The 17,796-nt window shown below is 37.3% G+C and overlaps 1 protein-coding gene across 2 annotated transcripts in view; it reads right to left on the bottom strand.

Annotated features, from left to right (window-relative positions):
• ksr2 (kinase suppressor of ras 2) overlaps positions 1–17,796 on the bottom strand; it is a 101,126-nt gene that overhangs the window by 12,726 nt on the left and 70,604 nt on the right. For both annotated transcript variants that reach the window (XM_032515195.1, XM_032515196.1), the window contains 10 exons: positions 16,366–16,435; positions 12,808–12,891; positions 12,397–12,482; positions 11,521–11,541; positions 11,122–11,231; positions 9,385–9,553; positions 8,425–8,466; positions 6,351–6,420; positions 2,772–2,820; positions 1,163–1,524 (listed from right to left, as the gene is read on the bottom strand). In XM_032515195.1, coding sequence (XP_032371086.1) covers positions 1,163–1,524; positions 2,772–2,820; positions 6,351–6,420; positions 8,425–8,466; positions 9,385–9,553; positions 11,122–11,231; positions 11,521–11,541; positions 12,397–12,482; positions 12,808–12,891; positions 16,366–16,435 — 1,063 coding nt within the window. The remainder of the gene's footprint in view (positions 1–1,162; positions 1,525–2,771; positions 2,821–6,350; positions 6,421–8,424; positions 8,467–9,384; positions 9,554–11,121; positions 11,232–11,520; positions 11,542–12,396; positions 12,483–12,807; positions 12,892–16,365; positions 16,436–17,796) is intronic.

Raw genomic sequence — 17,796 nt, 5'->3', positions numbered from 1 at the left:
CTTTAGTTTTACCTAATTTTTTCAAATGTGTTTATTTTTAACTGAGTTGCAATCATTTTTTTTGTGAACATGCTGATATTAATTGAGATTCCAGTGTTGTTCATACACACACTTCTACAGTATTTATATAGATGCAATGTAAATCCAAGTAAATCTAATTATTCACAAGTATATTGACATGTATTATAATGAATCTCCAGAGTATCTGCACCCTTTCACTGGATAGATTCCACATAATGTTTTCCTTTTGGAGATGTTTTTCAATATTCCTGTGTTCTCTCTATACTGTGCATATGTGCTGAAAAGTAATACATTTACTTAATTACTATTTTATTTATTTACTTAATACAACTTCATAATGTAGCACTGCTAGCTGTTTCGGCGATATGAGCCATCCCTGGACAGTATTCTGCGCTATGCATATTTATTTATTCATTACTCTGTGTTGCCTCCAACTGTGCAATATGTCATTTCTATTCATCCGCACCTTACTCATCTGTATATCTCCATTCATATACTGTCCGTTTATATAGGGTGTTTATTGTGTGAATGTGTTTGTATCATTACTTATTATAACTAATTCTATTTTCTTCAATTTCTTATACTTTATGTATATTCTTTTACCTATGTCTACTTAATGTGTATTTATGTTATTCTGATATGTAAAGTTTTTTTTTTCTTTTGAGCTGCTGTAGCACAGGAATTTCCCCAGCCTGGGATTGATAAAGTCTATCTTATCTTATCTTATCTTAAACTCACAATACACAGCCTTTAAGAATGGTACTCAACTTCTTGTTTTTATGGTTATATTTGCATGTATTGCCTTCTTTATGTGATATTTGATCTCATGTTTTTTTTGTGTACTGCAGCAAATGCTTCAGAACTAAACCTGCGTCCAAATTCATTACAACATACAGTACAGTAAGTAGGCTTTGAGTATGTAGTGTGTTCACACTTAAAAACTGAAGTACACTCAAAAAAGTCAGTATGCATACGTTTGATTTTGAGTGTGTTGTTGCTGGACATCATTGCAATTACAAGTGAAATGAAAGTGACACATTAAACTCGTAAAATAAAAAATCACAAAGTTTGAACTACAACACCTGTTGAGTTGATTTCCAAGCTTTCTGTACAACCCAACCTGTCACATCTTTAGCCTTACCTGGTGATGATTGCCAGGTGTGGTGGGCTCATGCAGGCCCCCATGAACAGCACCACATTCTCGTGGCGAGTGTTGCGGTAGGCCATCACCTCGCGTTTGAAGGCCTTGAGTTGGTCCTCGTTGTCGCGCTCAATGTCGATCAAACGGATGGCCACCTCACCGTGCCAGCGTCCGTGGAAAACTTTGCCAAAGCGCCCCTTGCCAATCATCTCCCCAATCTCCAGCTGCTCAATCGGGATGTCCCACTCCTGCAGGAAGATGCTAGTCTGGCTGGCCTTGCGAGGGAAGTTGCGAGCCGACAGGAGCGACAGGTTCATCTCCTCAAACTCGTCACCGGAGTCCTCGTCGTTGCCCTCCTCGTTCTGCAAAAAAATAAAAAATTGAACTGTTCTTTGGTAGGTTTAGGCAGTGTTGTAGTCAAGACCACCTAAACCGTGACCAAGTCATCACCAAGACCATAGTGTATTGAGACCGAGTCAAAACCAAGACCATGGCAGTGATAGGCAGGGTCAAGACCAAGACCAGACCAGGCTAACAGGTTAACAGTTACACATTTCAAATTAGAAATGAGTCAAGTTATTGGTTGCATTTAAAGCAGGAAGTTTTACATCCAATCACAGTAATGATGTTAACATATACTGTAAATCAGACAATGCACAGGCAATTTAGGTATATACCTGCAGTTTTGTTTTTGACCGGTCTTGAAATCAAATCCTGAGTCCTCTATATCTGAGACTGACACATGCCGAGTTAAAATGCAGTTGATTCCAAGACAAGACTGAGATCTTCAAGTACTTCCAAGTACTACAACACTGGCTGTCGGCCTGCATTTCACATATTTACAGATTTGCAAGTATGGTGATCAAAATGCCCTTATCCAACACAAAGTGGTGGTGTTAAAATATTCTACTTCTTAAAAAATTCTTCCAAACTAAGTACGTATTTCAGAGATAAGAAAAAGTTTAGTTAATTTCTTATAAATATGTTCTCATTACTGTTTAAAACCTAAATATGCTCTAACATTTATGTTAAAAATAAAAAAATAAAAAAAAATATAATACATGTGCTACCTCTATATAAAATTGCATATCCTTTTTGTCAAGTTGTGTGCATTATAAATATATAATACTGTTATAAAGTGTTAAAATAAATTAGGCCAAATTAGTTATGAAAGGAGAAAACAGCCGGAAGAAAGAACTGGCTGATTTATTCTAATTTGATTTTAAATATAATGTACTGCAGGAGTGAAAATAACCTATTCAAAGTTGGCTGCTGGAATATTATTCCAGGCAATCTGCGTCCTATTTTCTCAAGATATATTGTTATAGAATAGCGACAACGGTAAGTGAAGCGAGATCTTTTTCTTCTTCCTGGAGACTTCTCAGAGAGCTGAAAAAAATAAATGAGAGCATACTGGAAATGTCTTCGACAAGTGATGGTGACGGCTGTATTTAGTCTTCGTTTGGATTCACAAGAATTTTAATACCAATATTACTAAAAAACGTAAGTCAAACAATGTAATGAATGAGAAAACTTGCATTTACATTCATTCAGTTCATTCACTCAAGCATCACAAAGGTCACACTTAAGAGATCAAAAGAGGACTCACATCTGATGTAGGTTCAACTTCGATTTGAAGTAAAGGGTTGCCCTCATTCCTAAAAGCAAGAGGATTAAATGTAGAAATAAATCCATGAATAAAGTAGGTCACTTTTCAGTGATGAGCCATTTTGTTGTTATAGTAACATTTTGCTCCATTATTCAGGTACATTTTTTTTTGTTTTGTTTTGTTGTTTGCCCTAATAATGTAAGAATGATCCATTCTTGATATCTGTTATCCTGACAAGTTTGTAGTCTTGATTGTTGCCCCAAAAGAATATTTATTTAGTACATCTACAATGTTAAATATTTAGACAGTTACTCTCTCTCGGAGTGGAGATTGAGAGAAAAGAGAGTAATTTAATGTGAGACAAACCAAACATGACATGACTCTACCCCTGCATGTACTATGGACTGTTAGCCAGCCAAATCTGAATTATTTAAAAAGACACCAAGTTTCTAAAGTTGGGTTTATTGTGAAAAAATAAGCAGAATTCTCTGCTCTGAGACGCCAGGCGCATGACCACTGAAGGCACTGAGACAAGACACGAGCTGCTGCCATGGGTAACTGTGGGTTATTTTACTTACAGTATCTTCACTATCGCACTTTAAAGAAATATAGCTAGGAGAGATTGTGGAACGCAGTGAACTCGTACCGCTCACAAAGGGTGATCAATACCAACATGTCTTTGATCAATCAGGCTGGGTATTTTGTTCCTTAAAATTACTCGGTATTTTTATGCCCTGATTAACCCGGAAAGAGTTACTGGACTGGGCTCTTATACTGTAGATCACATGTAGGGGTCCTAAGGGGCCAAGAGCACATTTACATCAAGACTTTAGAACAGATGAATAAAATGGGGCCAGGGTTAAATGGAAGAAAAGCCACTAGTAAATGACTGGCTGCATTTTCTGACACAAACTTTTAATTTCACAGTCATTTTACGGTATGAACTTTTAAGTGCATTTGTGCCCCGAGCCCCTATTAATTTCTGACCCTGGCATGTACACCATGGATGCCAAGGACAAAAAACAAATGAACCCATTTTACCCTCCTCAACCCATCCTCCTCCGTCCACATAACAAGCTTGTAACCTCTCACAACCTTTCTGTGGTAAATTAACACTGGATTGCAAAGCAATACCGGACTCTGGGCAAAGACCACAAGTGAGGTAGTGTATAAAATAATGTAATTCCTTTGGCACCAAGGGCTATACCAGCGGTTCAATCTCTGCTCTAATGAGGGGTACCTGCCGGGTGTTGGGGTCTTAGACAGGCCCTCATTAACCCTGGGAAGAGGCCATTAAGGCCAGACAAAAACTGCCAGCAGCCACTGCAAGAGCGTAAAAAGATGTGGAAAAGTAGGGACAATAGCTTTAATTAAATAAGAGGGTTATGGGTTTCACTGTTGCGCTAATGTATTCATATTTGTCAAAAGGCAGAGAAGGAGAGACTGTGAGAGTAAGAAATGATGAAATCGTTATGAGTAATGAGCAGAGCCTTAAAGACACGAGGAACTGGTTTGTTTTTCATGGTCTGTATGTTGCCCCTCTTTTTGTAAAAAATTTCTTCATTATCTAATTTCTAAAAGTATACATGCACGTAGGTAGTATTAAGGGATGGTTATGATTTTTTGAAATTAGGTTGAATGGAGTACTTGTCCTTTGTCAGTGCATTTCCTATAGTAGATGGCGTCAAGCATACCATCAGTTAAGGGAAGCAGGCATGAGTACCGACACTAATGTACTGCTGTTGATGGGGGCTGCAGCAAGCATATTTCAGCCACTTAAAAAGCTCGGTGTTAAAGGGTTACTTTGGGTAAATCAAAGTCACATAATAACACAAACAAACTAACTGATCGAGGCAGCAGTGGACTAGCGACTCCTGTGTTCTGCGATGTAAAATTACACTTTTTGTTAAAGGAGTCGGGTGGCATTGAAGAGAGCGTAGATGTATATAACGGCTTCAGTTCCCCGTCAGAAAGAGCTGTTTGACGGTAAGGTAACGCAATGAAAATATTCTAAATATAGCATACACTTAAACTGATATAAATGTTTTTTACGTGGGGCTTTTTTTAGGTGGCTAAATGTGCAGTGTCCCCCCCTCCACATCAGCACATTGCTTAGCTTCCGTCCTGGTACTGCTGCCTGCTTCTCCAAACTGGTGGAAGGACGACTGCCATCTACAGTCGGTAATACGCTGACTAGTATTAGTACCTCATACAACACAACTTCAAAAAAATGCGAGCCATCCCTTTGATGTAGATTACATTGGAATATATTTCCTTGTCTGTGAACTCTTTACCTTTTCCATTCATCATCAGGGAATGATCATGTCCATCGATCAGTTTGGATTCAATAATCTGGCACAATCACCTGATTCATTCAATATTTGTGAAAGACGTCATTCAAACTGTTTGGAAATGTTGTTCCTTTCTGATGCAGCTCTTCAAAAAATGCATTACATATTGACAAATTATCACTAACTGTATAGATACTTGATTTAACTCTTACCATTGACCTGTTTAACTAGCCTTTTTAACATTTTTGAGACGCTTAAACAGCTAAATGGATATCTATTCTACTGTTGTACTGACTGCAACATGTGACCTGTGAAAATAATTTTTATAAAGGTTAACCCATACTTATTATTTTATCAAACAACTGTGACAGCCACACAGGCGTTGTAATAGATAAGGGCTTGACAATAAATAGTTGTTTCATGAAGAGCTACATAGAGTTGACTTGCAAGTATTCCCATTTGGCTTAGAGGGGTTGGCAACTGCCTACTCAGCTGCAATCAGCCCCAGTGTGTGTGTGTATGTTTGTGTGTGTCATAATCCTCGTGTATTTGAACATGTATTGTGATGTATGCATAACATCTTTAAGTGTCCTATATTTTCTTCTGAATGTCATTATGTGGGATGAAGACAACAAATACAGCTTTTTTATCATCCAAATTCACCAATTACATGCCCTATACCATGATTTAAAACTCATGCCATCAACTAGCCATCATCAGTCTAGGATCGTTTAAGACCATGCTGATATATAGAAAACAAAATGAATAACATTATTTGCTATTGATTAGTCCATTACAATCCATAGGTTCGGTCCATATTTCATCCCAATTGACAATCCTCCTATAGATGGAGTTTCTCTTGTCTTGTTTCTTTTGATAGATTGATATTCTGATCTAATTTACATCTGGGTCGAAAAACATCTCATCACTCCTCCTCTTCCGGTTGTTTTCCCGTGACCACTGGCTTCCTCAAAGAGTCAGTGAAAATCCAGTTGGCATCCCAAGTGTAGCGTGAACTAAAGGCCATGCTGACATTAGTCTCTGTGTATTCGTCATGTCAGCTCTCGCATTTAAATTGTCACCCAAATATCTGTGCTCCAATAAGTTTGACTTGGCCTCTGACCAGCAGCCACAGAGAGAAGGAGAAGAAGGAGGAGGAGATGAGGAAGCATTCAGATGAGAGGAAGATAACTGAGAGTGCCTGATAAAGATCAGAAGTACTTTCTTAATTTCTTTAAAGGCAGAAATATGGTTTTATTGAATTACTTCTGTAATGTAATCTACTTACCCTGGTTCAGACAGGACAGGGTGCAGGATGACCTGTGGTGCTCTGCTTGGAGGAGCCTCTGGAGCAACATCTGAAGATATTAGTCACAAAATATCAAACCCAGCAAATTAGAACAAAGTTGTTTTATTGTTTTTTTAATAAGGAAGTGACTGATTTCAGCTATAGGTAGGATCGTATCTCCATCTTAAACTGGATTTGTAGTTGTGCATCAAGGGGTTAAGGCTGGCCTGATTATAAATTGATGCATTTCAAACTTTTACACAGAATATACTGTATTTCACTCCCAGAAAACATATTTTAGGGTAACTCACTTTCTTCCCACTTTCAGATTGTTCTTTAAATGAACACACTGGTAATTTTCTTTTTACATATGTACTGGGAATGTCCTTGCGTTACAAGGTTTTGGATGCTAGAGTAAATCCTTCTGACTTACTTGATCTCAAAATACCTTGCTGATGATCCTTCTTTGGTATGATCATATCAATACCATGTAATGATATATTGCATTTTCACAGTGTTGCAGTGTTTTCAAAATGCAACATTTCAACATCAAATTTGCTATATAATGACATATTGTTAATAGACTGTGCACATAATGCGTGGTAGAGGTTCATGACTGAAACGTTTTCAAAACACTTTGAATTCATAGATGTTTTTCCATTCACCTGGTGTGCACATTGTTCAAATGAAGCAACCAAAATGTTAGATGCCCACTGGTAACCCCTTACATTCTCCTATCTGTATTAAAATCCTATACTTCTTTATCAACATGATTTGTATGGAAATATAACAATTTAGAAAATGTCTTCACAGTGGGAACGATGGCACGCTCTATGGAATAAGAAGATACAATACAAGTGTTGATTTACAGCAATGTGATTTCACTTTGCTGCACCTTCACAGTATGCATCTTCAAAGCATGTAGAAAGAGCAAATTTAAGTTGATCACCCTAAAAGGACATATAGCATATACTACAAGAAAGAGCAGGTTGAATTCTCTTTTCTATTTTTTGGACGCACTCCTGTTCAACATGTACTGTAAGATGAGTAAGGTCAGCCGTTGTGTGGAATCTACCTCTGAAAGATATCAGAGGATTTGCTGTCACGCTTCCTGCCCGTGTTGGCACACTGTGACAATTTGTGACACAAAGTAGGAGCTACAAAAAGACATTCCCTTTGTGGCGCGGTGCATTAGTAGCTGGCACTGTTGCCTCACAGCTAGAAGGACATGGTTTTGTTTTCTGTGTGGTGCCTGCATGGATGTTTGCATGGATTTACTCCAAAGACCAGCACACCAGGAGGATTGGAGGCTCTAAATTGGCTACTGGTGTGACTCTGTGCCAGTCGCTCTGTTTGTGATCCCTGTGACAGACTGACTAACTTTTGCAGGGTATTCCTACTTTCTACCAAAAAAATGTACATTGGGATAAGCTTGAGCCCTGAAAATGAGCACTTGTGTAAACACAATAGATGAATCCATTTTAAATCATACTGAAATTGCCCCTGGGAGGCTTATATGAATGTGTTTTTCTTTTTTTCTAAACAAAAGCCAGCATTTACAGTAAATTTATTATGATGTGAATGTGACATTAGCTCCATTTGGTTTTAGATTGATGGGACTTACAGTAAGTGTTTAGTAAGTGTTTACATGTTTTTTATGCAGCTCGTAACAGTAGCTGATATAATTTAGCTTAACAGTATGTGTGGCTACAATAATCAAAACCTGGGTGTCACTGTGCGCTATATATTTATGCATTTCCAAAAACCTGTCTCCCTAGACCTCAATTACACCTCCCACCACTCTAGGTTGTCTCGACTATAATAAGCTGCTAAAGGAGCAAAGACTGTGGTACCAGTGCGGCCAAAAGCAAAGAGTCTGGGCATTGACAAATCATTAGAAGGCACAAATGAGACAAATAAGGAGTGGGTGTAGGGGCTCAGAGTCTTAAAGCAGAGCAAGGTGAGGAGATGAAAATCACCACCAACATCAAAAGATCCCTACTCCTCCATACTTTTCCTGAGCTGCTTGTAGTGCATTATGGGTATGAGTAATGATCAATTATGAGGTACTTACCAGGAAAGATGAACTGTTGTTTGTATTTGAAATAACTGGAGGCTGTGGAAAGAATCAAAAGGAGAGCTGCAGTTTAGTCTGAAGTCGTGATTTGCCCATCTTACATGGTTGTTAATTCAGTATTTACACTCAAATTGGTTCATATACGGATTTTGAGACACAGCTTTGCTTCACAGCACAAATTTAAGTTCACACAAAGGTATTTCTCAAATATTTATTCATTTTGATTTACCATTGCACTCTAGACTTTTCACTCTGTTTTCTCTCACTTTATGTACAGGCTTTCATCATAGTCACAATATGAATTAGCCTGTCATGCCCCATGCAAGTACTGTTTTGTTATTTTAAGAATAATTTGAACTATTAAAAAACATCATTAATATGTATTAGAGCTGTATGTGAGTTGTACATGTTCTCAAACAATAATTATGAAAAACATGGTTTTATGAAATATTAAACTGTTCAAGTTTTTAGGCAGGCTAGCCTCACGGCTCTGGTGTTGGCAATGTTGGTATGTATGGCCAGACTGAAATATTTCAACAACTGTTGGATGGATATATTGTCATGCATATTCATTGTCTCTTACTGTCGTAAGTGACCCCATGACCTTTCCTTTAGCCCCACCATGTAATTGACATTTTTGGTTTTGAGTGTAACGCCCCAACTATTGTTACTCACATTCCCGTTCCCCTCAGGATAACTTGTATGTCACCAAAGTGACATCTGGTGATCCTCTTGTCTTTATCAATAGGTAAAAATTAAAATTTTTCCATTACATAGTTTATGACCAAAAAACTGCAAATCTAATACCATTCCTTTCAGCTCAGATACTAATTAGTAAATAATAACAAACATGGTAACATATATGGTAAACATATATGCTTAAAATCAGCATTGTGAGTATGTTAAGGCTAAACTGCGTCCTGTCAAATATTTAAATGTGTGTGTATATTTTAATACCTGTCAAGTTGAACTGTTTCTGTTGCCGCGCCGACTGTGGGGAGGGATGTAGCGGCGATGGGGGAGTGGCACTGCTGGGTAGAGGAGGAGCTGGGGAGGATGGGGTCGAAGAGGTGGTGGATGAGGGATTACTGCTGGAGTCTGGTTGGTACGGGACTGGGATGTGATCCTGAGAAGAGACAGAAAAGAGGTGCTTTAGTTAGATTTACATACTGGTGATTTTGCAAGTGTAAGTCTGTTAATCACTAAGTGCTTGCCCTACTTTTTTGTTGGCTTCTTTCTGAATCATGCCATATACTGTCTCTAGATGGATTTTCTACCTTCCAGGCAGTTGTTGGTTTTCATTAATGTCCATACAATATGAAAATAAACTTGCAGAGACGTAAAACCTGCCCGACTGAGGCAATCAATCACAATTACCAATATGCTGGCTTTACTTTTTGACAAAGTTATGTTATCATCCAACATCCCACACAAAAAAAATTTGTTTGGCTAAAACTGAATAAGGAAAACTACTTTACATGCTAACTCTTTCTCCATTAAGTAAATATCTTTGCTGTAAGAATGTAAAACAATTATTCTTTGAACTGCTTTTGCCATCTTCACCCAAACTCAATTTTCAGATCTATATAATGACCACTGTCAATACTCCAATTTAAATTTAAATAATGGATACATATAATAATTTCATTATGGAGTCTCATTAGCCAAAGGCTGTTTGTGTACCACTTTTTTTAATTTATCACTCAAAAATCTCTCCTTTTCAATAGGTCCCTCCTGACCACTCAAAAAAGCACTTTATTAATTACATAATCTGAACATCGAATCCAAAAGACAAACAGTAACCAAATAGGTTTCAAAGTGATCCAAGCTCTTAATTGCGGTGTGATGATAACATGAGGGCACAAATAAAGTCAGTAAAAATTCAATTTGATGGATTATCTTCCTCAAGTTTCAAGTCTCTACAAATTGACTTCCATAGCCCACTGAAATGGAGGAAAATCAATGGCTGCCTTGGAAATCAATATGAAGATTTAGGGTATGCTTTGAACAAATGGTCTGAAATGATGTAGTTTGCGCAATTTGTAATGAATGAACTAAAACTACAAGTAATGAATCATTTAGAAATTACAGCAGAAAGTTAGAGAAACAAATGGATGTTCAGTGGTTCATCAAGGTTTGTGTCCCATGTGAAACAAAAAGTGAAATGTCATTTTGAAATTTGAGTTTTATGGACTTTGGTCTGGGATATCACATCTTCGTTTTAGTAGTAGACTCATTTTGAGTCAATCCCTGATGTTTTACTAAACCCTAAGTGTTTGTTTTGTCTAAACTTAACTAGTTCCGTTTCACAACGTTTATAACATGTTTAAATTTGGGCCCGTTTTGTTAAATGGAATAGTCACATATATGTATTCACATCCTCTTTCTTCACACTCGCATTTGGTTTACAAGATTTTCATCATAGTGCTGTTATCATGGGAATCTTATGATAAACTTTTTTCCTCTGGAACTGAGAAATAGTTGCTATGTGCTGGCTGACAAATATTCATAGAACAAAACAAATCCATCTGTGTAAACATCAATACAGGTGAAGATATTTCCGTATGGTTTCATGATCCCCTGAGAAAAACACGATGACTCATAACCATTTTCCAGCCCCCCAAAATGGAAGGAATGTGATATGTAGGACAGGTTATGCACAGATTGTAATACACGGTTTATTTTTGCACTCACCTTGTTGATTTTGTTGGTTTTGGGAAGAGTCTGACTGATGTGCAGGTCTGTGTACCTGAGCGGGTTGTTGATGTCACATGGCACCGATTCGGTCCGTACCAGACGAGCTACTGTAGAAGAAAAGCACAGAGAAACAATGAAACTCCATGGGAGACTGAAATTAAACAATACGTGTCTAATAGTTTCAAGAAAATTAGTAGAAACTCTTTATCAGACCCTGCTTCTAATGTGAAAAATACAATACAATACAAAGTGCCTTTTCTTGAACACCATCCATTGCCATTAGCATGCAGACGCCTTGTTAAGAAAAAAAGTTTCCTTAAGCAAACTATCTCATTAAGAAACTGTCACTTACTCTTACTAAAGCAGGGTAGAAGAAGTTTAATTACTGTTCTTTACCTTGAGATGTTCCTTGGTGATCTTATTTGGGGGAGAAAGGGAGCGGCGAAGGCAGAGAAAGGACAAAAGAAACTCAATTCTGATAGCAGATAATGAGAATTTTTCAATGCTGTCTGTGTCAGTAAAAAACAGTGCATGATGCAGTCACATTTGCAAACCTAAGTGGCTTAATTAATCAGCAGTTAACGTTTTATCTGCCTAGACCAGCATATCATTTCATTTTTTTTAAATGGGGACTTCACTAAAAAGTCATTCAAATATATGAATAATCTTAAGGGAAGAATACAGCATTACACTGTAGTGTCTGCTCCTACACATTTTTAAGTTATTGCGTCTTTGGTAATGTACAGCACAGACTGGCTTAGTGGGGTACTGACCTTCAATTTTGGACAGTTTTACAAATTAGAGATTACAATAATTTCATTACTCAACACAGCTCTGTCAAAGGTGCTCCAAAAGCCTAGTCACATATTCTGAATCAACACATGCAGTAATTTAAAGACATGACATTGTGGTTAAACACGCAGCCAAAGCATCTGTGAAAGCTGAACATGTTTCAGCTTGGACTAAAAATGTGAGCATATCTTGGGGCTTTTTAAATCTTCCTTATAAATTCCTAAAATGTTTAAGTATGAGTGTTATATAAATAACTTTAATGTAATTAATGACTTTCAAATTGCAAATATTAAAATGGAAATTACCATAAAATGGAAATATCTATCAAAATATCTTTCATCAAATCCATTTACACATAATACATGTTTCCTATGACACCTGGCTCAGGATTACTTAAGGAAGGACTTGGTTTAAAGTATAAACTTAAATTAGTGGAGAAAAATATGTTGCTGACTTGTTGAAATGTTACATAAAAAATACCTTTGAGGGATTCTCGTCCGCCTCGCTGTATGATCAATAAATGGCAAGGTGGGGCTTCTTTGGTGCATTTGTTGTGGCACTTCAGCCTTAGTGCATACAATAAGACAGATCATTTGATTAGTGTTGGTCTTAGTTTACTTACACAGCAATGAAACCTATGCAAAGTGGGAGCATTAACATGTAGCAAAACAGACCAGACATGCAGCGTGAGATACAAACAGAAGGGTTCATAAGCATGCAAACTAGAAAAAACAATCAAAACAAAAAAAGAAATACAAACAAAAAACAAGCAAAATGACAAAGTAATTTAATATAACACTATACAGAATATACAGGAATATGATAATATACAGAAAATATGATAATGTGTAACCAGGAACAAAGACAAAAAAAATCAGTCTTGATACTTACTTGCAGTTTTTACATTTCAGTCCAAACAACATTCCCTTTCCACATACTATGCATGTCTGGGACATCCAATACTTTGTGGAAAACCTGCAGGCAATAGAAGACAGTGAGATAAGGACATATTAAAAAGCAGAGATGGGAAGTAACAAAGTACAAATTCTTTGTTACTGTACTTAAGTAAATTTTTCTGATATTTGTACTTTACTATTTATTTTTGTGCTGAATTTTTACTTTTACTCCTTACATTTTAACACAAATATCGGTATCTTCTACTCCTTACATTTTACAAAATTGGCTCGTTACAGTTTTGTAGAAGAGGTCGTCATGTCGGAGAATAGTGCGGAGACGCATCCACATGGAGAAGTGAGAGAAAAGAAAAAGAGACTAGCTGTCCAGAGGATAATCGGTTGAGATTGTGTGTGTGTCTTTGAGAACTGTAAGTCGTAAAACTCATGTTGAGGCCAAATCTCATCTTTCCTGCAGAGACATATGTGAATAGTAACTAATGAGTTAACACAAAACAAGAAGCTCTGTAGAGGCCAAAACAAATCTAGTTACCTAGTGATTTTGTTGTTTGTGTTTTTCACCTAATCTAGTCCTCACTAACAATTTTGAAATCATTTCACTGGAGGTACCATTATTATTGTTTGGACCATCGATACAAAATTCAATGTAATTGGATGGGTACGTTGCACTTGACGCACCCCTACAAAACAACTTAACAGATTCAACAGCATTCTGCATTCATTTGCTGCAAATCAGTGCAGCTTGACGGCGCTAACTTTAGTACATAGTAGTATGGATGGTGACATGATTGAAAATGAAGAAAACAAAGATCCCAGAGATTCGGCAGACAAGCAGCAAGACATTCCCAATCATCCTCGGCCTTATCTGAGAGAGATGTTTGAGATAGTAGGCATCAAGAATGACTCCTGGCCAATGTGCTGCGGAACTTCTTAATTATTGTCTGTTTAGTAATTCATATTTAATCCTTTATTTTCTTTCCAAAAGCCATATTTGAGCACACACACATACATGTAGATTCCTTTGAATGTTAAGGGGAAGATTAAAAAAGAGAAACTGGATCTGTAAATTCTCACAGAATCATAATTGAATTTATATCTTTCTACTTAGTCCGAATCTTATTAACCTGGAGTCCCAGTCTTTGTCACAATAATCATATACAATATGTGATGTTTTAGGCCTATTGGCAGACATCCATTTAAAATGTAGGTAATGGCATGTAAAGAGCCTGTTTTCCATGTCCACTAAAGTTTCTCAGCATGTACTCTGGTAACGTGTGTGGTCCAGGTAGCTTTGCATAAAAAATGGTTGTCACTCCCAAGGCTACTTTTACTTTTAGATTTTAGGTAAATTTCCAAGCTTGTACTTTGTTACTTTAACTTGAGTAAAGAAGTTAAATCAGTACTTCTACTTTTACCAGAGTATTTTTTAACACAAGTATCTGTACTTCTACTTAAGTACGGGAACCATCTCTGTTAAAATGTCATGACATCACTTTGAGCTTGTTGAAAATCTATATAATATTTAAGAGCTGTGGATTACTGTGGGGAAAAATATTGCTTCTGACCTTTTGGCTTTTATAACATGAGGGCTTTTGCCGAAGAAGGCGCCACCTTTCTTGTGTAACCTTCAGAATCCAAGCTGATGCATCTTCAAATTGGCTTTCTGATTGGCTGCTGTTTGTGATCAATAACCAGATCCATTTCAATTTTGAATGTCAAATGGCAATGTCAAATCATATATTTGTAGCATCGCTGTCTTGTGAGAACAGTCAATTTATCATGGTGTCAGAAAAACATCCCTGTTTTTTAGCATTGTGACAATGCATTTTTTAGCTGATCCAAGGGGCTTTTTAATAGTTTATTCAGCATAAGAAGTAGGATAATTTTTCAACACATAAAGGAACACTTCATCCTTCAGTTTAACACAAACGTTCAAAATCACCAAATTTGGAGGTACATGGTTTTTACTGGACAGGAAGGTAATCAAAGCTTGTCATCTAAAAAGTAACTAAAGCTTTCAGACAAATGTATTGAAGTTAAAAGTAAAATATTTCTCTCTGAGATGTAGCGGAGTATAGTTATAAAGTAGCATGAAGTGAAAATACCTTAGGGAAAGAACAAGAATTTGTACAGCACGGTATAGTTTGACTCGGTGCAGCCAAAAGTGGCAATGGAAAAACACCACAAGTGATCATCCAGTTTTAACCAATCTCTAAAAAGTCAACTTTTCATGAGCTCAGAAAAAATGTAATGGTGTTTTTCCATACAAATATGCTGGCTTGGCTTGGTTTGAATTGGCGCGTCAGCCTAGCACAGCAGGAATTTGACTCTTCATTACAACAGGGCTACCCACTTATAGGTGTGTCTATAACTTAACTTAACATTACCTTAACGTTACATTACGTAAGAAACATACTTATTTTAACCCAAACTATCATCTTTTACTAAACCTAACAAAGTAGTTTTGTTTCAAATCACAACGTTAACCATGTGTAACACAAGGACCGTTTCACAACAGTCAATCGGTCAGAAAGGGCTTTCTGGCAGAAAGTTCTGAATGCTAACTCCCAACAGGCTGGAAAACATCGAGACGTAATTGAGAAGGGGTTGAGAACAGAGGCAATGGGGTTTACATCAATAAAACAATCAGTCTGAGTGATGGCAGCTTGTAAAGGTTCCAACACCGTCACTTCTCAAACAAACAAATCCACAACGTGCTAAGTAGCAATCAATTCGCTGCACAGACTGGCCAAGCAGTTGGAGCACGTATGTGACTATTGGCTGTATTTACTGATGCAATGCCTATATGCCAGAAGTGCCGCTGGCTGGCTAATGGCAGGTGACTAATGTAGTTTGACAGAATCCAAATCTCTTTATTAGGCCCTCATTCACCTCAATTGAGAGGCACAACTCAATCCAACCCCTAACGATTTTTTTAGTGGACTCTGCTGTCAAATATGAAGGATGATGTGACATTAAGGGCAGATTCTTTATCAAGAAATGTTCTTTCAGAACAGTGAAGGGCCTACGGCCAAAGTGGTACATTGTGTACCGGCGACACAAATGCACTTTTTGTAACAAGGCAACAATGTAATCCAGGACGCACATTAGGAATATGCAAATTGGCACGTCAAGGAGATTGTTGGATGAAATAATGGCATTTCTCTTAATATCAGCCTTAATCTTCCAATGAAGCCTATAAATTGCATTTGCACTCCGTATGGCTTCATATGATTAGATTTAGAGATATGCTTTCCACCTTGCCGAGTTTCAGCAGGCAAAACACCCACGTTCTGGAGGTTGCTGAGATCCCACTAATACTGTATTGTTTTACTTTTTAGATCACTAGCGTTTGGAGTCAAGCACGATGAGAGAGAAAGAGAGGGACAGACAAAGAGAAAAAGAATTGAGATGAGTTATGCAAGAGGCCCTTTTTTAATTGAACTGACATTCTATCACAGATGTATGAGTGTATGCACATATAGGCACACTCGCACACACTCACCCACACACTTTCCTTTTCCTTTAGGCCTACCTGTGTTTTATTGAGTTTCCCAAATCTCTTCGGGGAATCTGTGGGGACCAGCGAGGCACTGAGAGAGTGTCTGGAGAGGAAGAGACAGGAGAGATGGAAAGGTGTTATGTGTTTTCTCTATTTTTTGGTCTTATGGTAATACTGACAGAATGTCTTTAAGAATTGACTAAATGTCTTGAATTACACATTCTTATAGCACATATGGCATTTTAGGGAAAATGACAAAATGACAAAATGACATTTTGGTGCCATACTTGATGTGTTTGGATATCATGAACACAGTCAGACATCACTGTAAATGATGTCTACTCCTAAACGTCTAGATAGATAGATAGAAAGACAGACAGACAGACAGACAGACAGACAGACAGACAGACAGACAGACAGACAGATAGATAGATAGATAGATAGATAGATAGACAGATAGATAGATAGATAGATAGATAGATAGATAGATAGATAGATAGATAGATAGATAGATAGATAGATAATTAGAGGAATGAAAGTGCATTATAAAGAATTCCATTGTGAGGAACTCTTGCTTCAAAAGGTTTCTACAATAAAAACCTTTCGCTTGGTCCATTAGTGCTGGCAATGAACTGGGCCGCCCAATACATTTATGCTCCACCTCTTAATACCAGGTGAGAATGGCAGCCTACACAGCATTGGCTCCGAAGGCGGCTGGATGTGGTGGAAATTGAGATAATAATGACGTGCTGGCTGCCAATAATTCAATAACAAAAGAGCCATACTTAAAAATACTGACAAACGCGTAGGTCTTACCGGAAAGTGCATAATGCATGATAATTTTTGATCTTAGTGGTTTATTTCAACTTCTACCTAAACCCCACATATTACAGGCATATCTGGGATATATTCTGTTACCCTTTTGACAATTGAGAAGCGAATAAAAACAGTCAACTTAAATAAAACATGGAACAGGAAGAGGTATCTAAATTACATTCAGCACATTTTCACCACAACAACCAACACCCTTTAACTTGTTTAAAAAGTACTCCACTGATTTGGCATTGCACTCCAAAAACCAGCGTGGCACTCACAATGCAATTAAAAAAAGGATCAAAATAGATGCATGCTTTCTTCTTTCTTGTCAATATCTTCATCTACATTACCCACAATTCAAGCAAGGCGTGTGAAATGCAAGTAGCGGATAATGTAGCCTCAACTCCATATCCCTAGATTTTATACATTTGTGTAGTCTTCAGTCCCAACAATGTATCAATTACAATTGTTATGATAACAATTTATTAGGCTATTTATCAGACTTTGTGCAGCTTACTTCTGAGCCACAAATGAATTAATACACACATTATTACAAATTTCTCATGAGCATTAGTACTCCCCAAAACCTGTAAACAGGCTTTGATTTCCTTGTAAGGTAAGTTGTCTCTTATTTAAAGAATAAACAGG

Source organism: Etheostoma spectabile, chromosome 5 (assembly GCF_008692095.1).
Source record: "Etheostoma spectabile isolate EspeVRDwgs_2016 chromosome 5, UIUC_Espe_1.0, whole genome shotgun sequence".
Taxonomy (NCBI): Eukaryota; Metazoa; Chordata; class Actinopteri; order Perciformes; family Percidae; genus Etheostoma; species Etheostoma spectabile.
Note: the sequence above shows the minus strand (reverse complement) of the source record. Positions and strands in the feature narration are given on the sequence as shown.